At 50.6% G+C, this 17127-nt stretch overlaps 1 protein-coding gene across 1 annotated transcript; it reads left to right on the forward strand.

The window, feature by feature from the left end:
* Positions 1-409: 409 nt before the first annotated feature.
* On the forward strand, positions 410-16810 carry LOC104615888 (myosin-7B-like). Its single transcript, XM_010285610.1, has 21 exons — positions 410-502; positions 1346-1369; positions 3228-3320; positions 4114-4177; positions 4294-4392; positions 5423-5526; positions 6069-6207; positions 7488-7606; positions 8388-8537; positions 8877-9047; positions 9754-9933; positions 10020-10152; positions 10639-10715; positions 12218-12305; positions 12767-12884; positions 13478-13601; positions 14096-14232; positions 14678-14933; positions 15503-15745; positions 16138-16314; positions 16661-16810. The coding sequence occupies exons 3-21, from the start codon at positions 3267-3269 to the stop codon at positions 16808-16810; spliced, it is 2583 nt and encodes an 860-aa protein (XP_010283912.1). The 5' UTR covers positions 410-502; positions 1346-1369; positions 3228-3266.
* Positions 16811-17127: the final 317 nt, after the last annotated feature.

Genomic DNA, 17127 nt, shown 5'->3' on the forward strand with positions numbered 1-17127 from the left:
TCACTCCAAAGACAAGCCCCAAAGTCAAGCACGTACATCCCGAGGACAGAGGGGATTGATAGTGCTGGCCTCCCCATCCCGCTCTGATACTTTGCTTCTCCCTCCTGGCACGATGAGCAGGGCAGCAGGTTGACAGGGTCTCTGTTTGAAGTTTTGCCTGTTCTTTGCCTCATGTCCTTGATCTAGGATGGAGCTGGGTTTCACTCCAAAGACAAGCCCCAAAGTCAAGCACGTACATCCCGAGGACAGAGGGGATTGATAGTGCTGGCCTCCCCATCCCGCTCTGATACTTTGCTTCTCCCTCCTGGCACGATGAGCAGGGCAGCAGGTTGACAGGGTCTCTGTTTGAAGTTTTGCCTGTTCTTTGCCTCATGTCCTTGATCTGTGTATTTCTGTTACTCTAAGCGGAGAATCTGGTGCTGGTAAGACTGTAAACACCAAGCGGGTCATTCAGTACTTTGCCATTGTCGCAGCCTTGGGCGACACACCGGGCAAGAAATTAGTAAGACCCTCTTTTGAAACAAGTTCTTGCTGTTTTCTTCCTTTATTTTTTTTTCTCTTTCCCCCTCCTCCCCCTTTCTTCTTCTTTTTTTTTTTTGTTCCCCCAACTTTTTGCATTTGGAAGCGTGTTTTGGTCTGACCCACCCAGGGCTTGGCTTTTCCCTGACTTTTGAACAAGCAAGGCTTGAAATTATTCTGCTCAAGGGGAAATGGATTTTTTTTATGTGGCTGCTCAATCTGTGCAGCCTGGAAGAGGTGCTTTAGACGCTCTCATTTTCTTCTCTTCCTCCTTCAACACCCCACAGATCTTCTTAAAGAACATTAAAACTATGGAGTAAACCTGCCATTTCCCACCTTGCCTCTTTTAAGCCTTGCTTTTCGTCCTTTTCTCCTTTTTTCCTCCTCTTGTTCATTTTGACCCTTTTCTACCTTGTGCTTTTCTTGCTCTTGTTTTGATTCTTGCATTTCTTTGGTGCTGGTTATTTTTGAGCTACCCTTGCAATTGCTTATTTCTTTTTGATACGTTGAGGCTCCAGCCTGCTTTTCCCTTGTAGAAGCAAACTGGCTGCCTTAGGTATCAGACAAGCAATACTTCAGCATTATTTTCTTTACTCTTCTTTGGGTTTGGATTTAACCGTTCTTGCTTTTTGTTGCATTTCTTTATTTTCTTGAGCTAATCTATTTAACAACTTTTTGGCATCTCTTATAAAGTTTAATACTCCCATTTTTTTCTTGGACGTTTTTTGGCACTAAATGGTCATGCCCTGCTTTTCTGACCATGCTTCTTGTGGTTCTTGCCTGGCTTTTCTGGATTTCTAAAGACAATTTTCTTTCCTTTCTCTAGGCAGCTCTTGCCACTAAAACTGGGGTAAGTGTTGTAGACTCCTAATCTTTAACACTGAGGACAGGGTTCTGCTGCACCGCAGAGCTACGGCGGGGTGATGGGGAAAGCCTGTGTGGGGCATCTGCCTCGGGTCTGGGAGCAAGGGCTGCCCCAGCACCTGGGCAGTGTTGAGTTCTCCGCTTGGCTTTGTATCTCCCACCTTCCCATAGTTTGAAGCGTTGGTATTTCATCTCTTAGTGACTTTCTACCTTTCTGACTCCAACCTCTCCTTCAAGGGATCATGACTCTTCAAACGCTTTTTTCTAACCAGCACACTGTTTCCCTGGGGGTGGCGTGGGCTCCTCCAAAGGGAAGGTGAAGCCCCCACTCTTGGAGGCATTAAAGTTCCTCCCAGCCTCAAGGCCCAGCTGAGGCTGGTGGTGCTGAGGGGCCGGGGAAGAGCCTCTTTCCCACAGGCACCACTGTGCTCTGGCTGCAGACCGGGGCCCTGATGATGCTGGACATGCCACCCTCTGCAAAGCCCTGAACTGGCTAGGCCCACCACACTGCAGGCAGCTGACGGCCTTCGCTGGGGTGCATTTCTGAGGTGCTTGCTTAGCTCCAGGGAAACAACTGAGTGCCTTTGGAAATTCAGCAAAAGCTCAGTCCCTGGCTCCCCCAGCACACCAAAGGCTCAGCCATTTCAGCAGCTCGGTTGTACATCCTTGGCCCTTGGTTTCTCTGAGCACTGAGGGACAGCCTTTAGCAGATGCACACCCTTGGGTGCAGGATGCTCATTGACACAGGAGTCTCAGACCACTTGGGCAAACTTACTAAGAGTGAGGTAGCTGGGGGGCTATGCGTGGGGCAGCCCCCGTTCAATCTCATAGGCCAGGCAATTTTAGATAAGCCTGAATTTAAAGATAACAGATCAAAGGATATCCAAGTGACAAAATACAGTTTCTTAGTAAAGCTCTGATTCACAGCCGATCCTCATCAATTTTGTCCTTCACACGGCTGGAGCTGCAGAGGTGGGGAGCAGTCGTGAGCCCAACAGAGCTGGGCAGAGCCCAGAGCTGGTGTTTCTCCCCTAAGGAAAGCCCTGTGGACTGTAATGAGTCAGAGTGTGGGCAAAAACTCTCATGAAAAATCCTGCAGGTGCCTGTGCCATCAAACTCTGCTACTGATGTTGAACCCCATTGTGCTTTGTGTGGCTTAGCACGACACTCTTGCTTCTCTCCCTGAATTCTTGTCCTGCTTTGTGTCTGTTAGGTGGAAGCTGTCTCTTTCTCTTTGAATTGTGCATGTGAAATACGAGCAGAAAAACAAGGTTGGGGGAAGATTAATCTTGGGCCTTGCTCAGGAGATCTCCAGTGAGTTCAGCAGATCACACCAGCTGGGTCCTGTGATGTGTTGCCATCACACTGTGACCCTGCTGTGCACGTTGTTAGTGTAGGGAGTCAGAGATCAAGCCTGTTTTCTATATCTCTTCTTTTGTAATGGGCTGTGATTTGAACTGCCCAAGACTTTGGTTTGGTGGATGAGGAAATGCCTGGCAGAGTCAAAGAGCCTGAGATGTTTCAGACTCTTGTGGTGACAATGCGTGCTTGCTCTCGGTTTGCATATCGTAGTAGCCTAAGAAAGGGGCTAAGGACTGCTGTGTATAGAGGGGCCAGTTTAGGCAAGGAGAGCATTGCTGCAAAACCTAGCTCTGCTGACCTCTAAACCAAGCTGCATAGCCTCATGAAACAAGGAAGTGTCTCAGGAGCAGCAGGCTCTTAAAGACAGCTAACGAGCATAGCAGGCAGATGGTGCAAGGAGCCCCACTCTATTTCCCTGTGTTGTTAGCAACAGATCCCCTCTAGCTGGGTGGGAGCTGACATCTTTTGGTTCTGTTTTGCAGGGCACCCTCGAAGATCAAATCATTGAGGCTAACCCAGCTATGGAAGCTTTTGGCAATGCTAAAACCATAAGAAATGACAACTCCTCACGTTTTGTAAGTGTCTTAGCAAGATAGTGAGCTAATGTGCCTCTTTTACGAAAGCTGAATGCATCACTTGTGGTATTGTATTTTTGTATGGTGTGAGCCAAAGACACGTAGCAAGAAGCTAGCTCTGCTTCCTGGTGGGGTTGGACTGCTGAGACCAAGTTTATTCTGATTACATCAGTGCAGTACACAGTGCACTGGTCAGAGTGAATTGCCCTGGTGTCGCAGCCTGTGGCAGGAGGGAAGTCCCTTACAGGACCAAAGTTGAGGGCCAGTAGGCACAGCCTGGAGTGCTGGAGCTGGGACAGACAAGTGTGCCCCTTCCAGGGACTAGCATCCTTTTTGTTAAGCCCAGCCTGGGCCTGCTGTGGGATGCAGAGCTCATCAACCACAGGTGGCTTTGATGCCTGTTCTTGTGCCTTGGAGGGAAAAGACACGCCTGGGTGAGATTCCTCAGCACATCACAGAGCAGGAGACTGTGGGCAGACTCAGTATCCTACTGCCCTGCAAAAGTGCTTAGCTTTAAGAACAGGCCTAAGGACAGGGATTTATCTGCTGTGAGCAAAGTTTCTGCCTGCCTAGTGTTTAAAGCCTTAGATGATGTTGTCTGACCTTGTGCACATTACAAACCAGAGAACTTCACTCACCCCTCACAGAGCCCAGTAACTTGCCTGGCATCAGCAGAAGCCTAAGAAGTAGAAAATTACCAGTGTTTTGTGGTTGTCTGAGGTTAACTGGGAGCTGTTCAGAATTGTACCTGTGTAGCCAAGCCCAGTGCTTAGCTCCCTGTGCATGTTTTCAGGGCAAGTTCATCCGGATCCATTTTGGCCCCTCAGGGAAGCTGGCCTCTGCAGACATCGACATCTGTGAGTAAACATGTGCCAGCTGCAGCGGGGAGGGATTTCTTCTCACTTATTTGTGCTGGGTCAGTTCCAGAAAAGAACAAGCCCTCCTCTAACCCCTCTGCCCTATTTGCTTCTAGACCTTCTGGAAAAATCAAGAGTGATTTTCCAGCAACCCAAAGAGCGAAGCTACCACATCTACTACCAGATCCTCTCTGGGAAGAAACCAGAGCTGCAAGGTAAGGTGGCCAAAGCTGCAGCATAGCCTTCACAGCTTGGTGGCTTGAAAATAGCCACAAAGAGCTCTGTCGTTAGTTCATTCCACAGGGAATGAGCAAACTCAACTCACCATGGAGGTACTGCCCTCAAATGCTTTTCTAGCTGTGCAGGATTGTAGGATTATTCAGGATAAAAGGGATTTCAAGAGGTCATCTAGTCCAGCCTCTTTTATCCTCACAGACTGAGAAGCCGGACTGAAGCTCTTTTTCCAACTGTCTAGGTGTGGAGAAGCGGATGCTCAGGGTCTATCTGAGCGTGGGAGCGTGCTTTGCAAAGCTGCTTTGCATAGAGTCCTTGTTGTGTGGTGGGTATAGCACTGACCTCAGCATGTGCAGACTGGATATTTACGCATTTTGGAGTAGGGAAGTGTTTTTCAGCTTACTCTGAGCTCCTTCAGCCACCCTAGTGAGATGACCTGTTTCAGGTGAGCTTGAAAACAGCTGTGCAGCTTACTCACTGGTTTAAACATATCCTAGATGTCTTCCCCAGGACAGTCCCAGCTGACTTGAATTTGCACTGGGGCAGTCCTGTGCTCTGAGCAGCCCTGCCCTCCAGGTGCTAGGTCACATGGAGTGCACAGTGAACCTTTCCACATTGCAGAAAGATGGCTGGCACAGTCCCCTGGGCTGGTCAGCCTCTTGGCTGTGGTCTCTTGAGCTTGTTGCTGGCTCGAGAACAATACCTTATTAGGCAGGTCTGGAGAGCTGTGCAGAGCAGTAATCTTATCTGGTGGTCACAAGGACACATGGATGGCCACTTCTAAATCAGTCTGCAGCCAAGCCATATCCCAAGATAGCAAGCAGGAGGCACATCGCAGAAGAAATGGACCCATGTGTGGACCTGCCTGGGCTTGAAAAGGCTGTTCTCCCACCAGCTGGTGCCCTCTAGTTGAGGCTGGTGGAGCCTTACCTTTTCATCTGTGTCCAGGGTTGCCCCTCTGCCCCAGCTTTGTCAGACTGGCCTTACCCTCTACATGTCTTCTCCCAACAGATATGCTGCTGCTCTCCCTTAACCCCTATGACTACCACTTCTGCTCTCAGGGTGTAACAACTGTGGACAACCTGGATGATGGCGAGGAACTCATGGCAACAGATGTACGTGTACTTCCTTTACACTGCACAGCCCAAGGCAGTGGCCTGGGGAAGGGCACAACCTCCTTTTGGGCAGACGTGGGGATGTGTCCTGGCTTTTCTGTGTCCTTCTCTAAATTAGCTGTGAGGTCCTTCTGGCTTATTGGCAGTTGCTCTACATGTGCTGTGAGCCTACAGGAAAGGGCAGAGTGATTCTGATATCCATCAACAGCATCCTCCAGGCAAAGAACGGAGAGTAATTCCCTGCATTAGGAAGGGCCTGTAGCACAGGAACACTTCCTATGGCTCCCATGAGAAGATGAGACCTCAGCTCTGAAAACCTCCTGCTTGTGGATGCTAGGCTAGCCCTTTCACTTTCAAATGGTATCTTGTGGGAGCTCAACTCACATTCACAAGGACATGATTCCTTGGCTAAGTGCCCACCGGATAGAGCATGCTGCCCAGAGCCCCAGGATAGGGAGAGTGCCTTAGGAGATGGTGGGAGGACCAACCCTCACCACAGAGTGGTGATTTTGTTCTATCTATACTGCTTTGTCTCTCCTCAGCATGCCATGGACATCTTGGGCTTCAGCAATGATGAGAAATATGGCTCCTATAAAATAGTGGGTGCTATCATGCACTTCGGCAACATGAAGTTCAAGCAAAAGCAGCGAGAAGAGCAGGCAGAAGCTGATGGCACTGAAAGTGAGTTTGGTTCCATGCTGCTAGATCTGCCCAGCCTGGGCTGGGCATGAAAATTCTTCCAAGGGCAGACTGTGATAACTTCCCTGGCCTGGTCTGTGAAGGTCAGTGACCATGATCCCAAGCAACCACATTGTCTTAGGACCTGCTTTAGATGCACAAAGAGACTTGTCCTTGAGTGAGCATATTTCAGCCAGCCTTTTCTGCAAGCACTAGGTGGTCTCATCTACATCAGACTTGCCTCAGCAACATCACAGGTTGTCACACCCTGGCTGTGCTTCATCTTGTTCAGTGTTCTCCTGCCCTTCATCATCTCTTCCCTTGCACTTCATTAGACAGCCTTCCAGAGCAGGTCATCCACAGAATATGAGCCAGGCCATGATCTGCAAGGACCTGCTCAGGCCACAGCCTCCTGAAGAGCAGTTAGAGTAGGATACAGTCACTGTCTGATACTTTTCTTTGTTTGCTACTTAGGAAAATGCAATGCAAATCATAGATCTAAGAGAATAGTCAGGCTGCAGAGCAAACCTGAAAATATAGAAAAATCAGAGCTCAAATATTTTCTATTGCTTTTGCATTGCTGTGTTATGCCTGGCTCCCAGGCATAATGGAGAAACTTCAAGGAGAGAGTGACTTTCCAGCATGTGGAAGGATGAGAAGGGGGAGCCCTATCACCTAACTGGAAAGCAAATAGTAACTGTGCATCAGCTGAGGCAGGGATCCAGCAGAAATGACTACCTGGATCAGACCTTGTCATGCTAACATTCATGAAGGAAGAGTTCCCCTTGCCTGAGGAATGTCAACACAGGATTCAGCTGCTACCTGGTAATTAAATACGATTTTGATCTAGCAGTGATTTCCCTATAGAGGTGATTTTTTAGCTACAATCTGCTATTAGGAGTCTATGAAAGATAAGCAAGAGTATCACCTCTCCTCTGGTCAGTTCAAATTCACTGCATGCGAATTCACTTTCACTGGAAAATGCATAGAGACCCCCAGATCAAGAAGACTCAAAAACCTGATAGGCATCTGACAAGGTACAGCAGGTCTGCTATGGCCATCTCCTCCAAACAGTAACTTCTCAGGCAGGAGGTCCAGATTTTAAAAGCATCATACAATATCCAAGATGGGAAGTCACACTAGACACTGGAGGACACTCTGGAGCATGTGGAAAAACTGGTATAGTTAGCATTGATCAGCAGAAGAGCTGGTAATTTTTTATTTTCTTTTATTCCTTCAGAGGGCTTGCTTTTGGATCCTCATGCCTTTGTACTGTTTTACAGGTGCTGACAAAGCTGCCTACCTCATGGGAATCAGCTCAGCTGACCTCATCAAGGGGTTGCTCCATCCTCGTGTGAAAGTGGGCAATGAATATGTGACCAAAGGTCAGAACGTGGAACAGGTGAGTGTGCCAGGACATGCGCTCCCAGCTCACGCTGCTATGTGATTCTTCTGCAGGCAGGCCCATTGCATAATGTTCTCTGCACAGGGTGACTGGTGCTTCAGCTCATTCTCTCAGGTTTAAGAGGAGACTCCAGAGCAGCATGAGAATATGTATCGATGGTTACTGGTTTTTAGCAGCTGGGAAAGTGGTGGCAGAGCTGGCAGATAACTTTGGATATTAACCAAGGCTGCAGGTTTAATGTATCTTTGAAATGTGGGTTGGATCACAGCCAGAAGAGGTCCAGTTTCTATGGATCTGCTTCAGAGACCGTCACACTCCCATGAAGAGTAGAGCTCTGGAAAGTAGAAAACTCATCTAAAATTCATCTAAACTGATCTTGTGGGAGACTCAAATGCACCAGATATGTGTCTTGTCAGGTTCCAGCAATCTGGCCTGAATAGTGCAAGCCAGTCCTCAAGTAAAATTCAAGAGGACCTTAGGAGATGGTGTCTTATCCAAAGTGAGCTGTAGGCTCCTGCCATGCATAAGGCTTCTGAAAATATGACTTCAGACTGAATCTGTAATCTAAGACCTTGGAGTCTAAGACCAGTCCAGGGGCACAAGAACACACTTGTGAGCATGTGAAAACTAATCTTAGAGCATATGCTGTAACCATGAACTCCCTGGACCTGTCTGTCTGTCCTTTGTGTGCCAAGAGGAGCTCCCTTCAGCCTCTAGCCCCTATAAAACAGGGAGAAGCATAAGTGCTCATGACCTACTCTGTGATTTGCTTTGGCAGGTTGTCTATGCTGTGGGAGCCCTGGCTAAAGCCACCTATGATCGCATGTTCAAGTGGCTGGTGACTCGGATCAACAAGACCCTAGATACCAAGCTGGCCAGACAGTTCTTCATTGGAGTACTGGACATTGCAGGCTTTGAGATCTTTGATGTAAGTTCTGCAGTCCCCATGCAATGGGTTCAGGGGAATGTTGTAGCTAGGCAGTTCAGTCCCCTAGTGTCTGACAGCTCTATCTCCACCAAGAAACCGCTGGCTTTGATAATAAAAAGAGCTCTCGTCTGAATTAATTTATCTGGAGCAAACAGGCAGCTCACAAGGACTGTTCTAACATTGCTGTGGGCACATGTCCAGTGATTCCTGGCTACCTCCTTGGTAGCGATCCAACTGAGCCTAGCAGAGATCACTCTTCATACCCAGACAAAGCAGAAGAGTGAATCCCTTCACATCTGGAGCTCCTCCTGCTGATGCAGGTGTGTTTTGTTCTTGCAGTACAACAGCTTTGAGCAGCTGTGCATCAACTTCACCAATGAAAAGCTGCAACAGTTCTTCAACCACCACATGTTTGTCCTGGAGCAAGAAGAATACAAGAAGGAAGGCATCGAATGGGTCTTCATTGATTTTGGCCTGGACCTGCAGGCTTGCATTGACCTGATTGAGAAGGTAAAGCATGAGTCGGGGCACAGGAATGGTACTTCTGGTAGGTGGCTTGTTTTCAAAGACTGGAACAGTGAGAGGTACTGTACTAGCAGAAAAGAAATTATTCCCTCCCCCGTCAGTAGCAAGTGCCTAAGTTTCCCCCACACTTACAGCTCAGAGCCTCCATCCCACTGAGTCCTTTTTGACACAAATTTTGACTTTTATGAAACTGCAAAAATTCTGTTCTTACCCACTGGTGATCCACAAAACCTGGTGTGGCCTTTTCCTCCAGAGAACGGTGATCTCTGGCCCTTTTTTCCTACCCACTTGCTGCCCCTCAGTACTTGAGTACTTGCTGATTCAGAGCAGCTTGTATAAAAGATTTCCACCATTGTATGGAGGAAACTCACCTTTTTTTGGAAAGGAGCAAACCTGTCAAGACACTGGAGAGTATCTCCCCTTCCCAACAGTCTGATGGACCTGGGCAAGCCCCCACATCTTGTAGGCCTGGCCAATTGCACTCTGACTGGCTGTAGGTCAGATGCATCCTGGAATACACCAGTGATAGCTTGCCCCATGGTCAATGTCTTGCACCATTTGCCTGAATGAGGATGAGGTCGCCTAAGTCAAGCCTTGCCTTGCCTTGCTCCGTGGCAGAGAGAACCCCCATTCTGGGATGGGACATGGCAACACTGAGCTCAGACCTCTTTATACCACCTTTTCCCTGCAGCCACTGGGAATCCTGTCCATTCTCGAAGAGGAGTGCATGTTCCCAAAAGCCTCCGACATGTCATTCAAAGCTAAGCTCTATGACAACCACATTGGGAAGTCGCCCAACTTCCAGAAGCCCCGGCCGGATAAAAAGCGGAAATATGAGGCCCACTTTGAGCTGGTACACTATGCTGGTGTGGTACGTCCCTTGTCAGCTCTTCCACAGCACTCACACCTTCCCCTTGCAGGGATCTCCTTACCTTTGCCTTTCTCCTCTGGTGACAGGTGCCATACAACATCATTGGCTGGCTTGACAAGAACAAGGACCCCCTGAATGAGACAGTGGTGTCCGTCTTCCAAAAATCCCAAAACAAGCTCCTGGCCTCCCTCTATGAGAACTATGTGGGCTCTACTTCAGGTGAGGAACAACCTCATCCCACCTCAGTCTCTCCCTCCCTTTGCAGCAAAGCCTCCTCAACCCCACACCCAGCTGTTGGTGCAGCATTCCAAACTAGCAGCTGGGCAAAGGTTTTGACCACATTAACCCCTAAAAACCTCTCTGGCCTGGGTAGGTGGGTACTCTGGGCATGCAGTGCTGGCCTGGGGGCTTTAGGTAGGTGTTTAGGACCAGGCTGAGCTTGTACGGTGCTGTCGAGCTGTCCTGGTGGCCCTGTGACTTGGGATGTGTGAAGGGGTCTGTTACCAAAAGCTGAGGAGCAACACCCAGAGTTGGGTGCCATGGGAGATGTTTTTGATGGTCTGTGGCTTTGTGCTGCAGCAGGGCACTATCACCTCTGCTTTACAAGAGAGTAGGGGCTGTGGGTGTTTCAGGGGTGTTTGGGGGTGCTCCTGAGTCCTCCAAGCCAAGCAGATGCTTTGCTGATGTAATATTTCAACCCAACAGAGGAACCTCACAAGCCAGGGACCAAGGAGAAACGTAAAAAGGCAGCTTCTTTCCAAACAGTGTCACAGCTGCACAAGGTAAGAGCCAGCCCCTCATCCAAGGCCATGAGGGAAGCATGCTCAGAGTGTCCCAGTATCAGTCCCACCTCCCTGCTACTCTCTGGGGTATCTTGCACATGAGCCCCTGGGGCCTGAAGGACCGCCAGGGCTCCTGAAGGACCACCACTAGGCAAAAATTCCTAACACCCTCTCATCCCTGGGCAAAGGGCCTGTGCCTGGCAGAGTACCAGCCCTGTCCCCATGCTGCTAGGAAAAAAACAATGGCTCCCTTTGAGTTGGGGCTTGTGCTGCTTCTGCCCGCGTGATGTTTGCACTGCCCGGCAGCTCCTTCGCCTTTGAGAGAGCGGCAGTTAAGACTTGTAGTGATGTTTAGATAATGTATTACATGAACATCACTTTAAGTCTGTGCTACTTCTCTCCTCATTCTTGTCGGCGGGAAGGACAGCCTTTGGGCAGAAGAAAATGGAGGAGGATCTTACAAGTCTCTGAGCAGGCAGCTCTGCTGTCCTGTCCAGGGAGGTGACTCGAGCTATTTCACAGCTCAGGATATTGCACACCCCTGTTCTCATGCTCACCATGCATGAGAGACATTTGTCCACCCCAGAGCTAAAGCAACTGGAAAACAGCACAGAGGGGTGTGTGAGCCCAACGCTGTGTCCTGCCATGGCAGACTTGTGGTGACAGGGTGCTCAAAGAGGGCAGCGCTTGCGTCAGAGCCCCTGTTCAGGGAGGTGTGTGACTTTCTTACTCCTGGACAAGTCACAGGTCTTGGGGAAAGGTGTCTGTGGTGAGAAGTTGCCTCATGATGACATGGAGCTGTGGGAAGGCTTTCCCTTCCCTGAGTGGGTCCTTGGACAGGCTGAGCCTGTACGAGCAGGGGAAGGTAGCCTCGAAAGATTGAGGGTGCAGATGCCTTTCCCACAAGAAAATGCAGGACCATATCTTGGCTTGAGCCCTGCCTTGAGGAGAAAAGGAGGCCCAGGCTGAGCAGGGCAGAGCCCTCTGTCATGGCTGAAGGGCATGGGCAGCTCTGTGGAGGTGCAGGGAAAATCTGATGGGGACTGCAGCCAGTGTGGATGCCAGCACTGCATTTGCAGGGTGCTGCGTGCAGGACTGATGGGCACCAGCAGAGCTGTATACCAGGAATATGCTCAGTCCTGTGTTCCTGGCTGTCTGCTGAAGCAAAACCTTCCCTAGAAATACTTGGGAAGTATCTGGCTCCTCTCTGGCATAGCAAAACCTGCAGGTGCTATTTGGCATGTCTGCCAGCCCAGTCCCCTCTGCCATTGCTCCGACCCTGGAAGAAGGCAGTGGTCCTGCTACAGGGCTGCGGATGCCCTGTTGGCAGGATAGCACAGAGAGCAGACAAGCAGGAGAAAATTTCCCCTCTCTCATGGAGAGTGGTAAGGGGCTCTCAGCATCTGCTCTCTCCCTGCCTGTGGGGGGAAGGGGCTGGAGAGGAGTGTTGTAGGGGAGCAGAGCTCTCACTTCATGCCTCATCCCCCATGTCTGCCCTACAGGAGAATCTCAACAAGCTGATGACGAACCTGCGCTCCACTCAGCCCCACTTTGTTCGCTGCATCATCCCCAATGAGACAAAGACCCCAGGTATGCATGGACTGAGACAGCACCCTAGCAGTTCCCTTGGATGGCATCCACACGTGGGAGCTGGCAGGGAGTCTTGCACCCACCTTCTCCCCAACCCTTTTCCTGAAGCAGTTCTACTTCCACTGAGACCTGGACCCATCTCAGTGTGGAAACCCCTGTGACGTGTGCCAGTTTCCTCTACTGGGGGGAATGAGTTTTGCCAGGCTCCCATTTTGGCTGTGCATTGATGGTTGGGCTGCCTTGTACTTGTGCATGACAGCAGGCACAGATGAGGCTTTCAGGCTGACTTCCATCGTCCAAGGCCCAGGCTGCAGCACTGATGCTCAGCATAGGCCTACAGCACAGGTTAACAGCTGTGTTCAAAATCACAGGCTGTTCCCAGAGTTCAGGCCCATGTTGCAGCTCCATTTCCCCTGTCCTCTTGGGCTGAGTGTCTGCTCCATCTTTGTTCTCACCCATAGGAGCCATGGATGCCTTCCTGGTGCTGCATCAGCTGCGGTGTAACGGTGTCCTTGAAGGTATCCGCATCTGCCGTAAGGGATTCCCCAACAGGATCCTCTACGCAGACTTCAAGCAGCGGTAACTCCCTCTTCTCCCTTGCCCAGCAGCCATCACTTATTCTGAGGAGAGAGAGACTGCCCTGGCTCCCCAGCTTGTGCAGGGCTGGTCTGAACCACCACAATATGCCCAGTGTCTGCACAGTTTGGGACAGCTCTGCTGCTGGCTCTGTGGTGCCAGACATGATGAGACAGCAGGGCTGGTGATGTTTGAGATGCTGAATGCAGGGCTGGTGCAGGCGGATGGTGGAAAGGCTCAGGTCCTCCAATCCTAGCTCAGATTTCTCTCTGCTCTTGGGGTCCTTACCATTCTTCAGGCTGGTCCCATCCACCCTGCTTGGCCTGGGCTTGATGAGGCATGCTGAGGCCAGCGGCCTCCTCCTGCACAGTCTTCCTTGTGTTTAGGGACTAAGATCTGGCAGGGTTCCCTGCTGTCTGCTCTGCAGAAGAGCCCATACTGCGCCCTGGAGCTCCTGGTTCATACGTGGCTCCAGCCCATGCTGCAGTGACATGCTTCCAGGGGGAACTGGCATGACTGGTGCAGGGGTGATGATGGAGCAATAAGCTCTGTTTTGGGGTTCTTTTGCATGTCCTCCCTCTGCTTTGTCCCTGCAGCTACCGTATCCTGAATCCAGCAGCCATTCCAGATGACAAGTTTGTGGACAGCAGAAAGGCCACAGAGAAGCTTCTGAGCTCCCTGGAACTGGACCACTCACAGTACAAGTTTGGTCATACCAAGGTGAGACCAGGCAGCTGGTCCTTCAGAAGGAGACATTGCAGCTCCTGTCTCTCTGCAATCCCAGTTTGCTCTCCCTGCCCAGCTTGCTTTCTGCCTGGCCACAGCACTGCTCTGCAGGTTGAGTGTGACCCTTGAAGGGATTGAGGAGGGCAGAGGAAGAAACAGGTTGAGAAGAAACAGGTCTGAGCAGAAGGTCACTGCTACCTGATCTCATACCACCCAACACAGCATCTAGTCTCTGCTGGGGGATGAGAGGGGATGTGTGCAGGGCAGGGAGATTTGGTGCCCAGCTGTACCTGTGCACCTTCAACCAGTGCAGAGCGTGGGGGTGTGCCTGTGCAGGGAGGGTGCCTAAACCTGCAGTGTGTAGCCCTCATAGCTCTCTGTATCCCTGCTTTGGGCCTCATGGAGCCCAGGTCTGCCTGACAGGTCAGTCACCTCTGAGCCCTCTGTCCTCTCTGCTGTTGACTCTGTTCTCACTCTCTTGGCTGCAGGTGTTTTTCAAGGCTGGTTTGCTGGGCTTGCTGGAAGAGATGCGAGATGAGCGTCTGGCCAAGATCTTGACCATGCTGCAGGCCAGAATCCGTGGGCACCTCATGCGCATTGAGTATCAGAAGATCATCAGCAGGAGGTAGAGTTGTGGGGGGAGGCAGAACTTTGTGCCCTTGTCTCCTTGTTCCTTCCACACATTTCAGTGGGTTTGACCTGTCGGGCTTGCCTATGGATGGTATGGCTTGGGTAAGGCCCTGTCCTGAAGGGGTGGAGGCAGACCTGTAAGAAGTCTGACATCAGCCTGGTAGGAAGGGTCAGTGTATCTAGGTGGGGGGAGCCTTTGGTTTCCATTGGAATATTCAGAGATGTAGAGTGAGGAGATCTGACAGCCAGGCCACACCATCCATCCCACTAGGGCCACTACAGTGTGCAGACAATGTGCCATTCATTCAACATGCTGCCATTTGCCCTCCTGGTGAAGAATAGAGGCATGTCCAGGTCTGCAAATGCCAGGTCCCTGCTGCCGTGAGGATGGGAGGTGGGAAATCTACACCCATGATGATGCCATGCTTGTATCCCTCCAGGGAAGCCCTCTATACCATTCAGTGGAACATCCGGGCCTTCAATGCTGTCAAGAACTGGTCCTGGATGAAGCTGTTCTTCAAGATCAAGCCTTTACTCAAGTCTGCTCAGACTGAGAAGGAAATGTCCAACCTGAAGGAGGAGTTCCAGAAGTTGAAGGAGGCTCTGGAGAAATCTGAGGCTAAGAGGAAGGAGCTGGAAGAGAAGCAGGTCTCCATGATCCAGGAGAAGAATGATCTGGCTCTCCAGCTGCAGGCAGTGAGTGCTTCACTCTCTCTCTGGAAGTGTAAAGATAGTGCAGGGTCCATGGGTAGAAGAATGGATGATAGATCCCTCCTTCAGCCTTTTGCAGTTCTGAGACCCCCTCATTGCCACAATCTGTTTGAATTGCAGTGTTAGATTCGGTGCAAACCTGAAGCAATGTCATAGACTTGCTGTCTCAGGGCTGCCATGGGGATTCATGCTCCCCTGGCTCTGGAAAGGGTGATCTTCTCACATTGGGGTGGGAGAGATGGGAATGTTTGCTTGCCAGGCTGTGGCTAATCTGTGCCATTTCTGTACCAGGAAGTGTCGGTCCAGTTTTTCCTTCCTCTGGAAAATTTAGTTGGAGTTAGCTCTTGGCCCTGGTTAGTGTTAGTTGTTGTCCCATGGTCCTTCAAAACGGGCAGAGACTGGAGCCGTCTCTTTCACATACCTGAGCACTTTGGGCTTGCTCTGCCCCTTCCACAAGGAGAGCTTCTGCTCTGCACCAGGACAGCATGTCTGAGAGACTGCTGGTATGCTCTTGGGGCAGTGGATGAGCACTCACTCTCCTGTGGCTGTTCCAGGAGCAAGACAACCTGGCAGATGCAGAGGAACGCTGTGACCTGCTGATCAAGTCCAAGATCCAGCTGGAGGCCAAGGTGAAGGAGCTGACGGAGCGTCTGGAGGATGAGGAGGAGATGAATTCAGACCTCACTGCCAAAAGACGCAAGCTGGAGGATGAGTGTGCAGAGCTGAAGAAGGACATCGATGACCTAGAGATCACACTGGCCAAGGTGGAGAAGGAGAAGCATGCCACAGAGAACAAGGTAACTGACCCTCCCTGCAGAGTACAGCCTCATTGCCCAGGGGCCTCAGTGCTTGTGAGGGCACAAAGAGAAATGTCAGGGGCAAGGCTGCTGGTGTGTAGGAGCTGGGGCTGAAAACAGTGCAAAATGGTGTGGGAGGGGACAAAACCCTCTGGTGTCCTGCATCATTGCACTGGAGTGGTATCGGCAAACGGTTCTGTACAATGGCAAGTGATTTGGGGCAAACCACCTGGTGGAACCAACCTGGCCAAGAGGAGAGGGCCTGGCTGCTGCTGTGGTGCCAGGATGCTGTTGATCATAGGCTCCTGCTTTTCATGGGTCAGGCTACTGTGTTAGCTTTGCTTCCCGTGTTTCTGAGAAGATGCACTTAATTTTTGACCCCACTGATCTAGGTCAAAAACCTGATTGAAGAGATGGCTGCTCTGGATGAGATCATTGCCAAGCTGACAAAAGAGAAGAAAGCACTGCAAGAGGCCCATCAGCAGGCTCTGGATGACCTGCAGGCTGAGGAAGACAAGGTCAACACGCTGACTAAAGCCAAGGTCAAACTGGAACAGCAAGTGGATGATGTGAGTCATAGATCAGTGACAGTGAAGTGAGAGAGGTTTGAGCCAACCTCCAGGAAAGCCCAAGGGCTGTCCCTGAACTATTTCTGGAGGGTGGGATCGTTATCAGGCCTTCATTTAATATGGCCAGTTGATGAATAACCCCATTGACACACTGCCTCTGAACCAAGAGGTGGTCTGGAACACCCCATGGACTGCAGTCCTGGGCTGAGGGAATGGGGCTGGAGACCAACTAGGAAACACCTCTGGATCTTGGGGATGGGTGAAGTCCCCACAGTAATGGACACAGGAAAGGTTGGGGCTACAGAGGGTCGTTTCTCTCCCTAGCCTGTCTCCCTTTATTCTCCAGTTGGAAAGCTCTCTTGAACAAGAAAAGAAAGTCCGCATGGACCTGGAAAGAGCAAAGAGGAAGCTTGAAGGAGACCTGAAGTTGACGCAAGAGTCTGTAATGGATCTGGAGAATGACAAACAGCAGCTGGAGGAGAAACTCAAAAAGTGAGTCTGTGATATGTGCCTGGGCTGTGAGCTTACTCTGGTGGGACAGTGCCCACCTCTAAATCAAGTGGACATGTGGCCTCTGCAGGGGCTGTTGGAATGTGGCTTTGAGCACTGTGGTGTGATCAGTCCAAGCAAAATAACAGAATCACAGAATCACTAAGGTTGGAAAGGACCTTCAAGGTCATCAAGTCCAACCATTAATCCATTGCCACCATGTCCCCTGAACCATGTCCTGAAGCACCACATCCACACGTTTTTTGAACACTTCCAGAGATGGTGACTCTATTATCTCCCTGGGCAGCCTGCTCCAATGCTTGA

Source organism: Phaethon lepturus, unplaced genomic scaffold (assembly GCF_000687285.1).
Source record: "Phaethon lepturus isolate BGI_N335 unplaced genomic scaffold, ASM68728v1 scaffold39584, whole genome shotgun sequence".
Classification (NCBI taxonomy): domain Eukaryota; kingdom Metazoa; phylum Chordata; class Aves; order Phaethontiformes; family Phaethontidae; genus Phaethon; species Phaethon lepturus.

Excerpts from the sequence above, each read along its gene's own strand:
- LOC104615888 (XM_010285610.1), top strand. The coding sequence starts at position 3,267 with ATGGAAGCTTTTGGCAATGCTAAAACCATAAGAAATGACAACTCCTCA. Across the intron at positions 10,153-10,638 it reads CTATGTGGGCTCTACTTCAG|AGGAACCTCACAAGCCAGGG; the intron begins GTGAGGAACAAC and ends TCAACCCAACAG. Across the intron at positions 16,315-16,660 it reads TGGAACAGCAAGTGGATGAT|TTGGAAAGCTCTCTTGAACA; the intron begins GTGAGTCATAGA and ends TTTATTCTCCAG.